A 21,015-nucleotide genomic window follows, 5' to 3' on the forward strand; every position below is an offset into this window, starting at 1 on the left:
TACTTTGTTATATAGAGGATATTGAATGGTTTCCCGTTTAATATAACATATATTTCACGAGTATGACAGAATATCGATATTTTCTGTCATACGAGTTACGAATTAAAAACATAGAAAAATTAATAGCGTCAAAAGGTGCGGGAATCAGTAATGACGTCATTTCTTTGTGACGTTACTCCATGTCAACTCGACGGCGCCATTTTGAAAGGACTGATCAACGCAATTTAAGCGTTTTCTGCTGTTATAGGAGAATCTGTGCATGAATAGCTAACCTCAAGTGAGTATTTTGTCAAAAACTAGTCTGAAAATTTCAGAAATACAGCAAAATAACCAATTTATCTATCTCCGCTTCGGTTGGAAAATCGGCAAGTTTCAATGAGGTGAATACAAAGGTCAAAAACGGCAAAATCTTATATTTTCACTGCAAAATCTTATATTTCACTGCTCATCGCTGCAGTGAAAATATAAGTTTTATTAGTTTGATAAATTTCTATATTTCACTGGCAAAAATGCAATAAATATGTTTTACTTAATTATTTTAGTTTATGATGTTAATTAACCATTAGATATTACTTTGTAACTACTTTGTTATATATGTCTACGTAATTTACCACGTGATATGTTTATAAAGTTCTACAAATACTTTACCGTTGTACATAACTGTTGTGTTGTTAGGGTTTTTCTTAAAAGACATGTACGATGATTCAGCTAGATCCTACCATCGCTCAAAATCTTACCATCTTACCTGACATAAACCGATCACCAAGACAGCAGTACTCGGGCGTTTACTTTGTTACTACCTACGTTACCAGGAGAATATTTATGTCCGACATCTGTAGCTTTGTACAGCTTCTCCAAAGAAAATAATTTGTTTTCTTCTTTTAAAAGATTCTGTTGTTAGTATTGTAGCATATTACGTTTGATAATCTTCGTCTACAGATATGCTAACAATGCTCATGTATTAATATGTACATATACGTCGACGTAAAACAAGAGCGCTATCATTGACATATGTTTGACGCATCTCCGAGAACAAAGGGTTGTACTACAGACAGGTGTTAATTATACCTGGGATAAATATGCACCAAATGTTGACTACCATGCCTCATATAGCTGTTTCTTTCCTACCTTGCTGACTCTCACTACATATTGGTTTATATCAATATTATATTGATTGTACTAATTATTTAGTTGCTCAGGTTCCATTTATTGATTCGATGAACTTTAACTTTAAATTGAATTTGGATTTATTGCGATTAACAAAACAATAATTATAATTTACATCAATTAGTTCATTGACCATCAGTGTAATCCATATCTTTAATGAAACAATGATCAGTATATGAGAATTGAGTGTGCACATGCAGTAAGCTATGGACTGCTTGTCACACAAGATCTCCCACTCCCGTATATAAATACACCAGCCGAGTGTGACACAGTAGCCATGTCCCTAGATATGCGTGGTTATAAATAACCTTACTGTTTTACCAGTCACCACTATATACGCCACCGTTACCCTCCACTACACCTCAGTGTACTCTCAAACCTATTCTAGGCCACGCAAATCAATAATTGCTGGGGACCTGCATTTTCATTGGCTAACAGTGCAGCCAATCAAATCGCCCGTCAACACAATGGCTGTCCTTGGAATGTGAGCTTTTTATAAGGCCTATTGAGGGGAAATTAACTATCTTTTAAATATTTTGCGTTGTCTTTAGTGTATTATATATCAACTAACGATTTATAAACACTTCCTATCCCCACCATAGTATCTACAAAGGATGCAGTACCATGATGTACCTTTTATATGGCTCAATAATACATTACATCAAATTTCCCCCATATATACAGATACAAAATATACGCATGTGTGTATTCACTTGAGCACATGTGTACATACAGACCTCCTGGACTGGAGTAGCGTTTCTTACTTGATAATCTCGCCGACAATCTGCACATTTTCTTGAATGGTTTTACAAGTAACATAACAAATACTTTGCATGAGTAAATAAATAAACTCGAGTACGTACTGAAAAGGGGAATTTTGTAAAATTTTCTTGGCCAGGATCCAAACCGATCTTGACATACAGGACTAAATATAGAGCGATAATGCGATTATTCGGGATTGTATGCACAATGGGTGTATACACCCTATTTGTAAGAACCCTGGCGATTATTGAACAACATTCTCGGAAGCCAAATGACTTCTGTGAATTATTAATAGGGGAAAGTTTTACAAGTGACCAGGTCAAAAGGTTAAACGATCAAGTGCCTCTATTTGTATGATAAATACTCTTTTGTCTGGATGCTTTTCAACAAGAATTCCCAAATCTCACGCGTTGCCTTTCGATGAAAAGGAGAAAAGATAAAAACATAGCATAATTGAAGCTGGAATGAAACTTTTCAAGTTTATTCTTGTATTTGAAACGCCATTGTTTGAACCGTATCTATTTCCTTAGGGTTTAATCTCATTCAAATCAACAACAGATAGTATTACCAAGCGACCAGGTGAATCGTTCAATCCAATACAGAATTCAAATGTGTGAAATAACGCGAAAACAAGTAAAGTTGTCTTAATGAATCTAACAAATGATTTTATTGCATATTATTGATAAATTCCAGTGGCTATATTGGTACTTTTTACCAACAATGGACACAATGGACAAGAAAAAGAAGAAAAAAACAAAACATTCTAGACATGCCGAACTTAAGACAGGCATATTATCTAATACAATGATGTGCAGATATTGATGGATAGGAATATGCTAATACCGTGCAGGTCGATTTGAAAGTGTCTCCCTTATATCAAATTACTCATCATCTCGCACAATGAGATCACCTGGCAGAACCAAATCAGGCAAGTTACACGAGACCATACCTATAACGGAAAACTTACACGAGACCATACCTGTAAGAGGTAACTTACACGAGACCATACCTGTAACGGATAACTTACATGAGACCATACCTGTAACAGGTAGCTTACACGAGACCATACCTATTAATAATGGTGAGCATGGAAAGAATTATAACAAATAAAATATGGTGAACAATGATGAACATAGAGGGTATTATAACAAATAAATAATGGTGGGTATAGAGGGTATTATAACAAATAAATAATGGTGGGTATAGAGGGTATTATAAGAAAAATAAATAATGGTTGGTATAGAGGATATTTAAAAAAATAAATACTGTTAAACATAGAGGGTATTATAACAAATATATAATGTTGGGTATAGAGGATATTTTAACAAATACATACTGTTAAACATAGAGGGTATTATAACAAATAAATAATGGTGGGTATAGAGGGTATTATAACAAATAAATAATGGTGGGTATAGAAGGTATTATAACAAATATATAATGGTGGTATAGAGGGTATAATAACAAATAAATAATGGTGGTATAGAGGGTATTACAACAAATAAATAATGGTGGGTATAGAGGGTATTATAACAAATAAATAATGGTAGGTATAGAGGGTATTATAACATATAAATAATGTTGGGTATAGAAGGTATTATAACAAATAAATAATGTTGGGTATAGAGGGTATTATAACAAATACATACTGTTAAACATAGAGGGTATTATAACAAATAAATAATGGTGGGTATAGAGGGTATTATAACAAATATATAATGGTGGTATAGAGGGTATAATAACAAATAAATAATGGTGGGTATAGAGGGTATTATAACATTAAATAATGGTGGGTATAGAGGGTATTATAACAAATAAATAATGGTAGGTATAGAGGGTATTATAACATATAAATAATGTTGGGTATAGAAGGTATTATAACAAATAAATAATGTTGGGTATAGAAGGTATTATAACAAATAAATAATGTTGGGTATAGAAGGTATTATAACAAATAAATAATGTTGGGTATAGAGGATATTATAACAAATATATAATGGTGGGTATAGAGGGTATTATAACAAATATATAATGGTGGGTATAGAGGATATTATAACAAATAAATAATGGTGGGTATAGAGGGTATTATAACAAATATATAATGGTGGGTATAGAGGGTATTATAACAAATAAATAATGGTGGGTATAGAGGGTATTATAACAAATAAATAATGGTGGGTATAGAGGGTATTATAACAAATATATAATGGTGGGTATAGAGGGTATTATAACAAATAAATAATGGTGGGTATAGAGGATATTATAACAAATATATAATGGTGGGTATAGAGGGTATTATAACAAATAAATAATGGTAGGTATAGAGAGTATTATAACAAATAAATAATGGTAGGTATAGAGGGTATTATAACAAATAAATAATGGTGGGTATAGAGGGTATTATAACAAATAAATAATGCTGGGTATAGAGGGTATTATAACAAATAAATAATGGTAGGTATAGAGGGTATTATAACAAATTAATAATTGTGGGTATAGAGGGTATTATAACAAATGAATAATTATTGGTATATAGGGTATTATAACAAATAAATGATATTTGGTAAAGAGGGTATCATAACATAAAACAATGGTGAACACAAAGGGTGTTATATATAGATTGATGTAAATGTAGTATATGTAAGTTAATTTCTTCTAAATGTGAAATAAAAATGACACTGTATCGATTTGGAGGAACTATCTCTTATCTACCATTATCTTAAGATGCTTGTAACCGATACGGGTACTTTTATGCACATAATTCTGCCAACAGCTGTCCGAATGTCAGTATTTAGATACATATAAGTCAGGTAGATGTAAGATATCACCAAGATAACCTAACCACAGTCTACATTGTATACACGTTAGATTTACCTGGAGGCAATTTACGATTTTTATATCTAATCTATCCCTACGGCTGTTTTGTAAGCAATCTTCCACAATTATAATGCTATACATGTACGATTTGAAACTTTAAGTGTACAGGATCCATATATGTTTTTAAACACTCCGATCAATTCATCAATAAAGATACACATGCTACAGAGAAATATCTAATTCTGTCCTGTCATCCTACGTCATCATCATTGTTTAATCAGAACATTTGTTCTTTCATGTTCATTTAATTTTCATTAAATTTGATGTTAATATCGAAAGCTTGTGACTATATGGAATTAACTCGATTAAATTTTGATGTTAATATAGAAATCTTGTGACTGTATTAGTTGATAGTTATTTTAGTATTAGTTCACATCATTAAAGTTCGATATCAATGTGGTAAACATGAGTTGTATTTGACAGTTTGTGACGACATTTGCTCGCCTTACATCATTTCACAAAATTTACCCAAACTAGATCTTTGAACACATCAGACTATCAGCTAATACCAGGGCCCACTTGTTCTAAAAGATGATTAGGGTAAACATTGTGTTAAACATTTTAAAAATCTGATAAAATCATTCTAAAATCATCAAAGTAACTTGACAAAATGTCCTGTCTATTTTAAGGAATACCCACAAGTAAAGGTGAACTAAGATAATCATTAATCAAGTAAATAAACTAATCACATTTTGAACAACTGGGCCCAGGTTATGTTATAATTATGCAAAAACATCTACTGGTAAGCTCAGTTAATTTGTAAGATGCAAATTATTTCTAGTATCCCATATCCATATACAATAGCATTGCTTACATTTGCTAGAATAGTGTTATTTCAAAATAAAGTTATGGTAAAAATCTATTTTTCTATTTTCGAATACTAAAATCTTATAATATGCCTGACAATGTTAGATACCAAATATCTATGCCATTTAAGTAAAATTATATACTTTACTGTATAAGATCAGTCTAGATGAGACGGATATATTCAGTTTCTGTTGGATAAGTTAGATACCAATCGCCACCTAAGTTTTACTTTTAAGACACCCATCTCCCCTACCTACCAGTGATAAGTTCATGCTGTTAATCTAAACTGTATTGATAACGCTACATGCCAAAAAAACTACTGTAGTTTTAAATTCCATTTCATGATAACATGGGAAATACCATGTAGGTAGTTATCAGCTATTCAATCGGTATATGCGGCGGGAATCTAGGACAGCGGTTTGATAGATGACTTTTAATGTTGTCTACCCTGAAATGTAATATAACACCCCGGTGAGGTTTTATTGGCAAATATTTGGCATAGTGACAAGCACAAAATCGGAGGGAAATACCCGTCTATTTTCGTCCCTGGATTCGTGACACGTGAACAGCGATGTCTGCAGATTAGGTGTTGCTTTGTATTTTACAGGGCACTATTAACATCTTATAATATATTTTAAATGGGTTTCCCAAATACTTCATGGAAAAATTTAATACTTTTATTGATGTACTGACCTGTTTAATTTCTATATTGTCCTGAATAAGGAATGTTTATACAGGGAAATGGGGATTCCAAGGTATGATCAGACTTAACCGAACTGGTTGCTTTCCAATATCGTGAACAGATTTCCTTATTTGTGTGTCAATATGATAAGTTACCTTCAAGTTAAAGAGTTTATTAGATTATTTAAACACTTATCATGGGAAAAAATATCATTTCATACATTAAACCTATTCCACTATATGCTTGATGCAACACTGCATTCATGTGATCACCAAGGCTAACGTCATTCTGATATACATAGGTAAAACTAATTACTGGTACCAAATGTATACATAGTTAATACTAATTACTGGTACCAAATGTATACATAGGTAATATCAATTACTGTTACCAAATGCATAAATAGGTAATACTAATTACTGGTACCAAATGTATGCATAGGTAAAACTAATTACTGGTAGCGAGTGCTAACACCGAACCATAATCGGTGTGCAACAATTCACCAGTGCTATAAAACATTCAAATAACACACACCATATTAGCATTTGTCAATACAAATTGAGATTTACAAATAGAAATAACATCGAATATAATTAGTACGCATATATGTTCTGTATTATGAACAGCTGACTTGGATAATGCAATATCATTTTCCCAAGAATTTTGGCTCTTTATTTTTGATTGAACTTATCTTTTTGAAATAACCCCACACTTCATCAATGCATTGAATCCTTGTTCTTGATTCAAGGCATGTGGCCGTAGATATAGTTGCACAGTTGACAATTCTATTGAAAAAAAATTATCAAACATTATTTATTGAACAAATATACAATAACCTTATAAGGGATTTATTGAACAGATATATTATAACCTTATATGGAGTTTATTGAACAGATATAAAATAATCTTACATTGGGTTTATTGAACAGATGCAAAATAATATAATATGAGGCTTAATGAACAGATATAAAATAACATCACATGGGGTTATTTGAACATATTCCACATGCTCTGTTGTTTTCTGTATTGACAAGAGAATAAGTCAAACTAAAACGAGGAACAACCATTTGATCATAAGTATATATACAAAAGACCACGGGATGTTCCTAAGTGTCAGAGACTGGGATGAAAACAAGGATACAACACGCACACACAGTTGACTATAATTGTACAAAAGGCAATTGAATGTCAACCATGCCGAATAATGAATATGAAATTGCATCATACAGCTGTTTCGTCGTTCTAGGACTCGTCAATGATGCCAGGGGCCAAAAGTGTGTACACGTTGTACAATGTATATCTGCTGCGACTTTGCAGTCAGGTCATATATATATTGTAGATCGTTACATTCTCAATAAAATATACAATTTTTTAGTATGTAAAGCAGTTATTTACATACCTATGCATATATTTACATGGAACATTGCTAACCAAATATGGATACATTGACCCTAAAAGTGTAGCGATGTATGTCTGTTGTATATCAACAGGTGTGCAACACCTTTGGCCTTATGATATAATGTTTACTTTATTGGTCTGATATAATGTTTACTTTATTGGTCCAATATTTGTGTTCATTTACCATATCCACTTTTATCCGTCATGGATTTATGATATTAAAAAAATGTGGTAGACGGGAATTATGTTTAGAGACTAGCTGAGTCTAACAAGAGACGAATCATTAAAAGAAATATTAGATACTTAACAGACAGGACTTATAGTATATAGTATACACATAATAAAACTGTAACAAAGGAGAACTTATATATACTTTATACTAAAAGGAAAAACTATACATGCACTAATCAAAAAGACTAAAAGATGCACTAGATACCGACTGGAGTCCATATGTTATTAACCTAGACAGCGACAGGCTTACTGAATGTCGACTTGGATATCACTACAAGCATGCATCTTTCTAGATATCGACCGAAACACGCAGATGTGTTGTCATTCAAGTCTCCACCAGTTCGTAACGCAAAAATTCCACGATAAATATTGGCCCTATGGTGGTTTGTTTCACGTTTTAATGATATTCCATATTCTAGCGTTTTGCAGTAGACAATGATCCCTGCATGTCTCTAGAATCAATACACATGTATACACATACACATATGCATATCGCTTGTTGATAATTAACTTCGTTGCGTTATAAAAAACAACAATAACATTTTAGCATTGTTATTAGATTGATATGACAGGACTAGATTGGGCAGCTATGTATTAGTTTACCATATAACCACTGTGTGTGTTAATGAAACAATGGAGCATGGTTCTCAGGCCGTTTTAATCAATGACCTAGATATAGGATGAAATGAGTACGCATGAACGTCACCGTATGAGTGGCCAATCACGGCAGAGACGGCAGAAAAGGGAAATTCCCTATATATCCAGTATACGATTCAGTGAAGCCACCACCTTTTTATTCCTGCGCCACGTGATGTATCTGTGTATTTAATCAGGTACACGAGGCCAAGTTAACCATAACATTGTGTGATAGCGACAGAGTGACAGTCTGTGTATCTATGGTGTATTAGTGTATTGAAGAATTATTCATAGCAAGTAGTTGTGCAACTGCAGCTCTTGATTTGGTAAGTGTACATAATACAATAATTTAGTTAATTATGTATTATTGTATTAATATATTTTGGTTGGCGGATTCGAATTAGGTTTTCATTTCATTTATAATTATTTTCCTTTCGTTTATTTTTTTAATTGCATTATTAGATAAAAGATGAACAATACAAATTTATTATTTTTCCTGCATTTACTTAATTTTTTTTAACATCATAATATGCAAACATTTACGCATTTGTTCCGTGTAGAAAATATTTCAGTAATATTTTGATGAAAGCTGATAGGATACAGGGTACAGTGACATCTATAGCATTGATGTATTGTAGTTTCCATAGTGTCATCTTACCATAATGTTCTTGTCTTGTCGTCTGTAATATTTAGTTATGACACTTTAAAGTTTATTTAGCTTGATGGATATTTAATACATTCCAAGTGATACAAACTCCATAAATGCCTACCATTATCTAAACAAATTGTCGCCTAGACGGTAGAGCGTTTGATATCATTACCATCTTGTCTGCGGGGCCTATGTTTACACCGGGTTATGTTAGCGTTGCGTCGCCTTCTGTAGGGAAAGGCTAGACCTACAAGGTACCAACTGATCTCTCGTCATATCATCGATCACCTTAGTGATCGACAGCGATGACAGATTCCACTATGCATTTGAATTAATTAGCCTGAGGATGCACCTTGCTTACTTGGTATACCGAATGAATTTAAAGGGGTGTTGACGAAAGTCTTGACCGCTCACGACTCACATATACCCTTGGGTCAATTTGCACTTACATGAAATCCATGTCCCCGCCTCCTACACACTAGATATAAAAGCGTTTCCTCACTTGACCTATGTATCATTTGGCTAAGTGACTTGAGAGTGAAACCATCTCCACTTGATAAGGAGATTATAAAGGATTCACAATGTACGGACAACAGTGTCATTATTATCAATCTGCTGTTAACTATTGCAGAAACCAAGGAAACACAGTTCAGTATTCTTGGATACAGAATCATTTGGTACAGATGGCTGTCTCCTGTCCTACACAAGCTGTAAGTATATTCATATTTTATACTTTTATTTATAAACTATAAGTTTAAAAAAGTCGCAAATAATTGAGTTTGATCTCTTAAGAATTTGTTCAGTTTATTATTTGTATATGAATTGGATTAAGTAGTACATCATATATTTGTAGCAAGCTAATATTTTATTATTTCCACTTCAGTTGACAGAAACTTTCACTCCGGAATTTGATATGGACAATATTTCCTTGTACGAACCATGCGACGTGAAACTTGAAAAAGTGTCTGAATATGTGATGGGCGAATCCGATGTCTCCAGTATTAGCAACAAAACATTTATGGATTTAACAGACACCTTTGAGGGATTCAAGCAAGGTAAAACCAAATGAAACCATCTAATTATACAAAAATATGTTCTTGGTAATACGAGTTAATTATCAAAATAAGTCTACCTATTATACCAGCTAATTATACAAACAAGGTAATCTAAATAATATAATTTTATAATCGTTGTAACTCTCATAACACCATGTAAGTATGTGTGTATTAATTAATTAGATATAATATTCAATTGTCTTATGAACAATAAATGAAACTGCATTAATATATTAATATTAATCGCCTAAAACGACATGTTAATACTATATGTGTCACCTGCTAAATGTTTAAATATTTTATTTTTATGTTTAGAATATGTCTGCTCGTTTGAGGATAAGAACATGAAGAGCTGGACAGAGAAGCACCCCGAGCATTGGAACAATAACGAGGTTCTTGACTGGATATATTTTGTGGCTGCCGAAAATCATCTGGATGTTGCCAGACTCCGAGGAGAAAATTTCCAGACAATTACAGGGCAAAAACTATGTCAAATGTCCCAACAGGATTTTATAGAGAGAGACCCCGAGTATGGCTCCTACTACTTCGAGCTTTTCCGACAAATATTTAATGAAGGTAAGGCGATATATATTTACATAAACCAGATACATATTATCAAAAAAATAAAATGTCAATAATTTGTAACTATAGTCCTTTTATTTCTGTTATTTATCTAGGTTTTGGGTAGTTTTTATTTTATGTATAAATATTACCTGACTAATCTATGTTTAAATCTCTACTTACACATTGCTTGTTTGATTTACAGCTAAATTTATGCCTCCGGCCTCAGTCGACCCCACTACAGGTGACAGCGTTAGTCTAAACTTCCCCAGGGAACTGTTCTCTCTTCCACAAACCATACCAGATATGGAAGTCAGCGATGCTCAAACCAGTGGTAGGTTTACCTTTAAAAGTACACAAAATTGTAGCACAAGACAGGTGTCATCAATTCGATAGTGATAATTATAGAAAATAGAGGTAAATACAAAGCAATTAATTTATAACAATTAGAATAATTATAAAAGGTGAAAATAGTTAATACGAATTTAAGCGAATAATTCATTTTCAACATTTTTTTTATTTATCTAACAAATTCATACTTTGCCTATCAGAAATGCTTGACAACAACCTGGATACCATGCTAGAAATCCAAGATGGCGTCCCAAAAGTGAACATCGCAGGCGCCTGGTATGACTTTGATGATGATATGGACATCCAAGTGGACCGAACTGACCAAGGCTACATCAGTGGAGGTAGGTTGTTTCCTGTATATAACACTCACTAATAAAGGAAATCAATATTATCATCCGTTCTCATCTCATTTTAGAAATTTTTGGATTTACGTTCATTTATTGATATATATTGTTTTACAATTCGTAGAAGCAGAAAGTGAATGCGACTCCCGGCTCCCATCGCAATTGTTTTCCGACGAAGAGGCTGATGTTGTTGTTGTTGTTAAGAAGGAGCCAAAGAAGAAAGCACCATCACGGCGGTCTCACGGCAGTACCTCGTCCAGTGACGGAGGCTTTGAGAGTGAGGATGGCAAATCAAACAGGGGCAGAAAACACGGCCAATGTAAGTTTATAAAACATGTATTACTTATGACTTAACTATCACGCTTTTTATCACTTATTGCTTGGTTACAAAATGTTCAGAAATTATCAACTTTTCTATATTTCTCACAATTGGACCCGTATTAGATTAATATTATTATTTTTTTTTCTCGCAGGCTCAAAAGGAAATCATTTGTGGGAATTCATCCGCGACTTGTTAAAAGATCCCCAGCTAAACCCAAGTCTCCTGAAATGGGAAGATAAAGAATCAGGGGTGTTCCGATTTGTCCAATCAGAAGCCGTGGCACAAATGTGGGGAAGGAAGAAAAGCAACCCTGGAATGACGTACGAGAAACTCAGTAGAGCCATGAGGTACGTTGAATTACATGTTGTATAACTGTTCGTCGCTAAATTTTCTCTTTCAGTACTTCCTGTTTATCTGAAAGTTTTGTTGGCATGTGCATTAATTGTATTGTGTTGTCCGTCGATATACTAGTAGCCTCGATTAGTGATGTTAGTGGTGGAAGGTTTACTTATAGTGTATATAATATATATATATATCATGGCGATTATTGGTGACAGGTTTACAATATTATATAGTAGTATGCATGCAATAAATGGTTAAACCATACATACAAAAGTGTATGTAACTGTGGTGAATCTATAGCTGTAAATATGACGGACCAGTCAGCCGAGTAGTAGCTGCAATGTTTGGTTACTGGGCACTTGATGATGTTTTAACAGAGCCATTATTTTTGTACAACAGGTTTTGCAGATCTGCAGATTATTTTGCTGGTGTACCCAAAAATGGGAAATTCCCGAAGAAATTGTGTTTCCGGTTCGGCCCCAAAGCTTTCGGTTGGAAAGCAGTGTAGACTGGGATCGCTTAGGTTAATACCATTCCACAAATTATCTTCCCTTTTCTTGATTCTTTTCCTCACTTATGAGCTTATTAGCTTTGAGTATGAACTCCTGTTTGCTTTTCTATTTCGCTATCGTTGATGTACGTTTCTTTATATCTTACTAACCTCCTATCTAACCCTTAATTCTAACCTTTTAACACTTTAAAAAATTATCGCTACTGATTGTTACCTTCTTTCTTTATTTTAACATTTATATTTCTTTAACACTTATTTCTTTTTATCTTTTATAACTTGCCTTTATTTAATTATCTTTCACTATTTTCAAATTTGCTTTTCTAATGAAATATTGTAATAATAATTTTCTGCTAACATAAATCGTATATTTATTGAAATGAAAAAAAAAATAATAGTAATAATTTAAAAATATGTTATCAGAAAAGAAATTTAATTAAAGTAATTAATCAATTATAAATGCTTTCGAGCAACTTTTCAAGAATCATTTGAAAATTAAAGCGATAATTTAATACATGTACTAATGTGCTGCATGTTAGATTGTGACGGGTTAATCAGTTCATGCATGGATGATTTAATTATGATAATAATAATGTATAAAGAGATGTTTACAATAATTTCCATTTTATTACGTTTCTTCAGGTATTACTATAAGCGAGGCATACTTGACCGTGTTGACGGCCGGAGACTCGTATACAAGTTCGGATCCAATTCCCACGGCTGGAAGGACTGAGATCACGCATGCGCGACTCTTCTCCAGCGTACTACCCATAGTACCGGAAACTCCAAACCCCCACTACCCGATTGTGGTGGCCAGTAAATCTCCACTGGACAGTCCCGCGTCCATGGAACCCGGATATCTCTATAAGCTGGACATTCGTATTCGGCTTTCAAAGCTACCGGCTAGATTTGAGAACATTCCCAAGGGATTTCTTTATACGATTGCAGCAATCAATGCAACAGTGCAATTTCATCGCAATTCCGGTGTAAGTTGACGACAATCAAAGAACGACGTAGAGCCATTAAATGGAAACTGAGATTATTGTGTTTGACAAGCATACCTGTGATACAAGGACTTACTCATTATCGTCATTAGTGTTTCTCGTGACCTCGCCAAGATCATCGTCATTAGTGTTTCTCGTGACCTCGCCAAGTACTGGCATAGCAAACTCACCACAAGGAAATAAGCTGTGCAGGAGAGTGAATATGAACTCTAGTAGAATACTATATATAGTATATAAAGCTTGTAGGAATTTAATATGATAATCAATATCAAAATATGTGTTCATACAAATATAGTATATTTTAGCTTTACAAAGTTACTTAGAGTTCTAAGTTGTTTGTTGGAATGACCGATAATTTCCCGGTCGTTTAGTGAGTATCTGTGTTAGGGAGTGATTCATTCTGCTTTACAAGTGGCGATTAATTTCAGAACATTCATCATATCATCCGACATCCATTATTCAGTATTAGTCAGTGCAAACGGCAATGACTTAGAGGACGAAGTCTTCAGTTCTAAGATTTAGTCCCATCGGTGAACAATGTACACTAAACTACAATTTTCGTGCAAGATAAGCTACATAATGTACCATGTTGTTCTTTCTCACTAATTTATTTATTTGTGATTTTGTTAAATGTTGTTAAAATGTTATATATTTGATATTATATTTTTGTAAGTTTATATGAATAAATATGAAATACCTAAAACAAATGTATATTGTTATAATTTGTTGAAGTTAGTTATGGCGATTGGCAATATAACCTATATTAGCTATCTGGTTATAGGTATTCTCTATAACTTCCAGTTCCAAACGATATTTTGGCAGTTTATTTTCATTTTTGTTGCTATAAGTTTACACGCAAATTATTTGGACTATATAATCGTCTTGGTGTGAGAAATCCTGTTTTCTGTAACAAAATGAAAAAAGACAAACCCAGTAAAAATTATTGGACAAGGCTGGATGGGTTAGATGTTGTTATGTCCCACGTAGTTGGATCATATTAATGCACTAACTCTGGGAGTGTTTGGCCCGGGGTAAGTGGTTAACCACATAGAACATCGACCACACGTTCTTCTTAATGGTCGAGTGTGCTGGGGTAGCCAACGTCGTGACGACACATCATCATCACATGGTCTGGGGTAACAGTCGTCATGACGACACATCATCACACGGGCTGGGTTAACAGTAGTCATGACGACACATCATCATCACATGGTCTGGGGTAGCCAACGTCATAACGACACATCATCATCACATGGTCTGGGGTAGCCAACGTCATAACGACACATCATCATCACACGGGCTGGGGTAACAGTAGTCATGACGACAGGTCATTATTACATGGGCCGGGGTAACAGTCGTCCTGACGACAGGTCATTATTACATGAGCCGGGGTAACAGTAATCTTGACGACAGGTCATCATCAGACTGTCTGGGGCAACAGTCGTCATGACGACACATCATCATCAGATGGACTGGGGTAACATTAGTTATCCTGGTATGGACTAGGGTACATATAACCACTGTCATGACACGTGATCTCATGTATGCAGACTTTGAACGTGTGCGTGATGTATCGGTTTTCTTGAAAGTTTATCTTTTATCAATAATGCTCTTATGTGGAATGATATAAAAGGTTATCACCGTAAAATTATTTACAGAATGGAGAGGGAAAACAAAACTGATTGATATGTGTACAATAAAACACTAAAAATGTATATAAAGGATACCATAAATAAAAACCTGCCTGGAAAACGCATGTATTAGAAGGTTTATCATGGCAGGTCACAAAATGGGGACGCACCTGCAAGGTTTGTGAGAATAAATTAAGGCAAACAACACCATTTCACACAGAAATGGTGCGTGAAAGTTCCGCAATAAATAGTTAAAGGCAGTGATTCTTCATGTCCAAACAACTTAATGAAGCACTGTTAAAATAAAGACAGTCTCCCTCCTAAAAAGATTGCATTTTCCTGATATTCAGCTGTATCTACTTTAGTACTGACCTCAAAGCTCATTCCATTGAAATTAATTAGAATCATACCTCACATCTAAGTCAGTGTCGTGCGACCCATGTAATAAAGTACAGAGAATGAGATTTCAGGAATAACAATACTGTACTATAGTGCCTTCATGATTGGGATAAAAACCGATGATTTACTAAAAAGATAAATTTCTGATCATAACGGACGAAAAAAATATAAACTTTTTAGTCAGATAAGTATTTTTTATCAAGTCCAGATATTTTCTCGGATGGTTGCAAAATTTGTTTTATCAGGGGTGTAGAGTTTTGCGCCGTAAAAATCTGGCTAGTTTAATGTAAATCTGATATTGTTTTTCAAATGATGCTGGGGAAAACAAAAAAGATTATGTTTTAATCGCAAAAAAATAGTTCTCATATAAACACAGTAATTCATCTTGTTCATTAACAAACACACGTTTCTGTCATATCTGAGCTTAAATATGAATAAATTGCCAATTTAGATAAATATCTAACTCAGACAAAGTTTAGTTAGATAAATATCTACCTTAGACAAGGTTTATTTAGATAAATATATATAACTTAACCAAAGTTTATTTAGATAAATATCTAACTAAGACAAGGTTTATTTAGATAAATATCTAACTTAGACAATGTTTATTTAAATAAATATATATAACTTAGACAAGGTTTATTTAGATAAATATATAACTTAGACAAGGTTTATTTAGATAAATATCTAACTAAGACAAGGTTTATTTAGATAAATATCTAACTTAGACAAGGTTTATTTAGATAAATATCTAACTTAGACAAGGTTTATTTAGATAAATATATATAACTTAGACAAGGTCTATTTAGATAAATGTCTAACTAAGACAAGGTTTATTTAGATAAATATATATAATTGAGACAAGGTTTATTTAGATAAATATATATAACTTAGACAAGGTTTATTTAGATAAATATCTAACTTAGACAAGGTTTATTTAGATAAATATATATAACTTAGACAAGGTTTATTTAGATAAATATCTAACTAAGACAAGGTTTATTTAGATAAATATCTAACTTAGACAAGGTTTATTTAGATAAATATATAACTTAGACAAGGTTTATTTAGATAAATATATATAATTGAGACAAGGTTTATTTAGATAAATATATATAATTGAGACAAGGTTTATTTAGATAAATATCTAACTTGGACAAGGTTTATTTAGATAAATATATCTAACTTAGACAAGGTTTATTTAGATAAATATATATAATTGAGACAAGGTTTATTTTTAGATAAACATCTAACTATGATAGGGTTTATTTAGATAAATATATATAACTTAGACAAGGTTTATTTAGATAAATATCTAACTTAGACAAGGTTTATTTAGATAAATATCTAACTAAGACAAGGTTTATTTAGATAAATATATACATGTAACTTATCCAAGGTTTATTTAGATAAATATCTAACTAAGACAAGGTTTATTTAGATAAATATATCTAACTTAGACAAGGTTTATTTAGATAAATATATCTAACTTAGACAAGGTTTATTTAGATAAATATCTAACTAAGACAAGGTCTATTTAGATAAATATCTAACTTAGACAAGGTTTATTTAGATAAATATCTAACTTAGACAAGGTTTATTTAGATAAATATATAACTTAGACAAGGTTTATTTAGATAAATATCTAACTTAGACAAGGTTTATTTAGATAAATATATAATTGAGACAAGGTCTATTTAGATAAATATCTAACTTAGACAAGGTTTATTTAGATAAATATCTAACTAAGACAGGGTTTATTTAGATAAATATCTAACTTAGACAAGGTTTATTTAGATAAATATATAATTGAGACAAGGTCTATTTAGATAAATATCTAACTTAGACAAGGTTTATTTAGATAAATATCTAACTTAGACAAGGTTTATTTAGATAAATATATAACTTAGACAAGGTTTATTTAGATAAATATCTAACTTAGACAAGGTTTATTTAGATAAATATATAATTGAGACAAGGTCTATTTAGATAAATATCTAACTTAGACAAGGTTTATTTAGATAAATATCTAACTAAGACAGGGTTTATTTAGATAAATATCTAACTTAGACAAGGTTTATTTAGATAAATATCTAACTTAGACAAGGTTTATTTAGATAAATATATATAACTTAGACAAGGTTTATTTAGATAAATATCTAACTTAGACAAGGTTTATTTAGATAAATATCTAACTTAGACAAGGTTTATTTAGATAAATATCTAACTTAGACAGGGTTTATTTAGATAAATATCTAACTTAGACAAGGTTTATTTAGATAAATATCTAACTTAGACAGGGTTTATTTAGATAAATATATAACTTAGACAGGGTTTATTTAGATAAATATCTAACTTAGACAGGGTTTATTTAGATAAATATCTAACTTAGACAAGGTTTATTTAGATAAATATCTAACTTAGACAGGGTTTATTTAGATAAATATCTAACTTAGACAAGGTTTATTTAGATAAATATATAACTTAGACAGGGTTTATTTAGATAAATATCTAACTTAGACAAGGTTTATTTAGATACATATCTAACTTAGATAGGGTTTATTTAGATAAATATCTAACTTAGACAAGGTTTATTTAGATAAATATCTAACTTAGACAAGGTTTATTTATATAAATATCTAACTTAGACAAGGTTTATTTGTTGTATCCGGGGAAACACTCGTCTAAGTTCCTGCTGATGTTTGTCTTTTTATCAAAATAATTTATTTTTATGTCTTTAAGTTGGAAACAAACTACACTGTACATGTATGTCTACACATACAGACCCTCTCACACAGACCCTCTCTCACAGACCCTCTCATACAGACCCTCTCATACAGACCCCCTCTCATACAGACCCTCTCATACAGACCCTCTCACACAGACCCTCTCATACAGACCCCCTCTCATACAGACCCTCTCATACAGACCCCCTCTCATACAGACCCCCTCTCATACAGACCCTCTCACACAGACCCTCTCATACAGACCCCCTCTCATACAGACCCTCTCATACAGACCCTCTCACACAGACCCTCTCATACAGACCCCCTCTCATACAGACCCTCTCATACAGACCCTCTCATACAGACCCCCTCTCACACAGACCCTCTCATACAGACCCTCTCACACAGACCCTCTCACACAGACCCTCTCATACAGACCCTCTCACACAGACCCTCTCACACACACTTATGTAATTTGTAAATCTGACTGTCCACTAGACGGTGCCCGTGTGATTAAATCTACAGAAAACGTATGGCGTAATATTGACATTACATGCTTTATAATAGAAATATTAGTCCAGAGATCTGGCATTATAAAATATTACAGGGGAGAGCTATCGATATAGGTAGTTGTACATGTAGGTATGTTGTATGTACATGTAGGTATGTTGTATTCGTGGTTAAGGTATTCATCATTATCTTCTTTAATAAATATAGATTGTATAGTTCATGTAAACATTAACTATTGAAGTAGAGACACAGAAGCCTAACTACAATGACTGCTAGGGTTAAAACAGAGTTAAGTATATATATACAACAGATATATGTCTGACGCCGATATTTACTTTTTATGGAAACGGTTTATAATAAAGCATAATATTATTCAAAAATCATCAATCAAGATTTCTCATCTTATTGCGTGTTTAAAATCCGTAAAGGGAAAAAATGCCAATTTCAAGATTTTAGTTGTTATATTTTCTATTAACAGTACAAGTGATAAGTTGAGTATTGGGTTATATACTGATTACAAGTCCACTCTCCTCGGCTCTAATGACTGTATAGACATGTTCTCAATCTAATCTCAGAGGTACTAGCTCACAAAACGGTAATACCTTATCACCTTCCGATAGAGGTCATACTCACTCTGAACTTAGTGTATAGTCGTCTCAGATTGAGGTCATGCTCACTCTAAACTTAGTTTATAGTCGTCTCAGATTGAGGTCATGCTCACTCTAAACTTAGTTTATAGTCGTCTCAGATTGAGGTCATGCTCACTCTAAACTTAGTTTATAGTCGTCTCAGATTGAGGTCATGCTCACTCTAAACTTAGTGTATAGTCGTCTCAGATTGAGGTCATGCTCACTCTAAACTAAGTGTATAGTCGTCTCAGATTGAGGTCATGCTCACTCTAAACTTAGTTTATAGTCGTCTCAGATTGAGGTCATGCTCACTCTAAACTTAATGTATAGTCGTCTCAGATTGAGGTCATGCTCACTCTAAACTTAGTGTATAGTCGTCTCAGATTGAGGTCATGCTCACTCTAAACTTAGTTTATAGTCGTCTCAGATTGAGGTCATGCTCACTCTAAACTTAATGTATAGTCGTCTCAGATTGAGGTCATGCTCACTCTAAACTTAGTGTATAGTCGTCTCAGATTGAAGTCATGCTCACTCTAAACTTAGTGTATAGTCGTCTCAGATTGAGGTCATGCTCACTCTAAACTTAGTGTATAGTCGTCTCAGATTGAGGTCATGCTCACTCTAAACTTAATGTATAGTCGTCTCAGATTGAGGTCATGCTCACTCTAAACTTAGTGTATAGTCGTCTCAGATTGAAGTCATGCTCACTCTAAACTAAGTGTATAGTCGTCTCAGATTGAGGTCATGCTCACTCTAAACTAAGTGTATAGTCGTCTCAGATTGAGGTCATACTCACTCTAAACTTAGTTTATAGTCGTCTCAGATTGAGGTCATGCTCACTCTAAACTTAGTTTATAGTCGTCTCAGATTGAGGTCATGCTCACTCTAAACTTAGTGTATAGTCGTCTCAGATTGAAGTCTTGCTCACTCTAAACTAAGTGTATAGTCGTCCCAGATTGAGGTCATGCTCACTCTAAACTTAGTGTATGGTCGTCTCAGATTGAGGTCATACTCACTCTAAACTTAGTGTATAGTCGTCTCAGATTGAGGTCATACTCACTCTAAACTTAGTGTATAGTCGTCTCAGATTGAGGTCATGCTAACTCTAATCTTAATGTATAGTCGTCTCAGATTGGAGTCGCCAAAGCTAGATAGATATGATTCCAGTTGGAATTTCAATTTCACCATATAAACAATTTTTGTTTACCTTCGAACTTTAGCAGCAAAGAACTGATTGTGTTTAAGGAGATCTGAATCTATTACTTAATTCTTTGGGTTAATTTTTATTGTAGAAGTTTTTTTCAAATCATTTATTTCATAAGCTCTGGTACAATGTAGCAACACTTATGAAGGTATACTAGCAATAGTGCTTCTTTAACACGTGGATTTCTAGATAGATTGATTCTAGACAAGTAAGCACAAGT

At 33.1% G+C, this 21,015-nt stretch overlaps 1 protein-coding gene across 2 annotated transcripts; it reads left to right on the forward strand.

The window, feature by feature from the left end:
- Positions 1–8,754: 8,754 nt before the first annotated feature.
- LOC117336743 (ETS-related transcription factor Elf-5-like) lies at positions 8,755–13,909 on the forward strand. Of its 2 annotated transcripts, XM_033897362.1 has the most exons (10): positions 8,755–8,886; positions 9,841–9,919; positions 10,093–10,264; positions 10,580–10,840; positions 11,031–11,159; positions 11,377–11,517; positions 11,645–11,839; positions 11,994–12,189; positions 12,584–12,707; positions 13,335–13,909. In XM_033897362.1, exons 2-9 carry the CDS (start codon positions 9,893–9,895, stop codon positions 12,690–12,692), a joined length of 1,230 nt encoding a protein of 409 aa, XP_033753253.1. In that variant the 5' UTR covers positions 8,755–8,886; positions 9,841–9,892; the 3' UTR covers positions 12,693–12,707; positions 13,335–13,909. The 2 variants fall into 2 exon arrangements, with proteins under 2 accessions (XP_033753253.1, XP_033753254.1); XM_033897363.1 differs by lacking the exon at positions 12,584–12,707.
- The last annotated feature ends 7,106 nt before the right edge of the window (positions 13,910–21,015 follow it).

This window comes from Pecten maximus, chromosome 10, assembly GCF_902652985.1.
Source record: "Pecten maximus chromosome 10, xPecMax1.1, whole genome shotgun sequence".
Classification (NCBI taxonomy): domain Eukaryota; kingdom Metazoa; phylum Mollusca; class Bivalvia; order Pectinida; family Pectinidae; genus Pecten; species Pecten maximus.

Bases quoted from the DNA above. Each gene is read 5' to 3' on its own strand.
- LOC117336743 (XM_033897362.1), top strand. From the start codon at position 9,893: ATGGCTGTCTCCTGTCCTACACAAGCT. The intron at 10,265-10,579 runs GTAAAACCAAAT...TTTTATGTTTAG, and splicing joins CTTTGAGGGATTCAAGCAAG to AATATGTCTGCTCGTTTGAG. The intron at 12,190-12,583 runs GTACGTTGAATT...TTTGTACAACAG, and splicing joins AAACTCAGTAGAGCCATGAG to GTTTTGCAGATCTGCAGATT.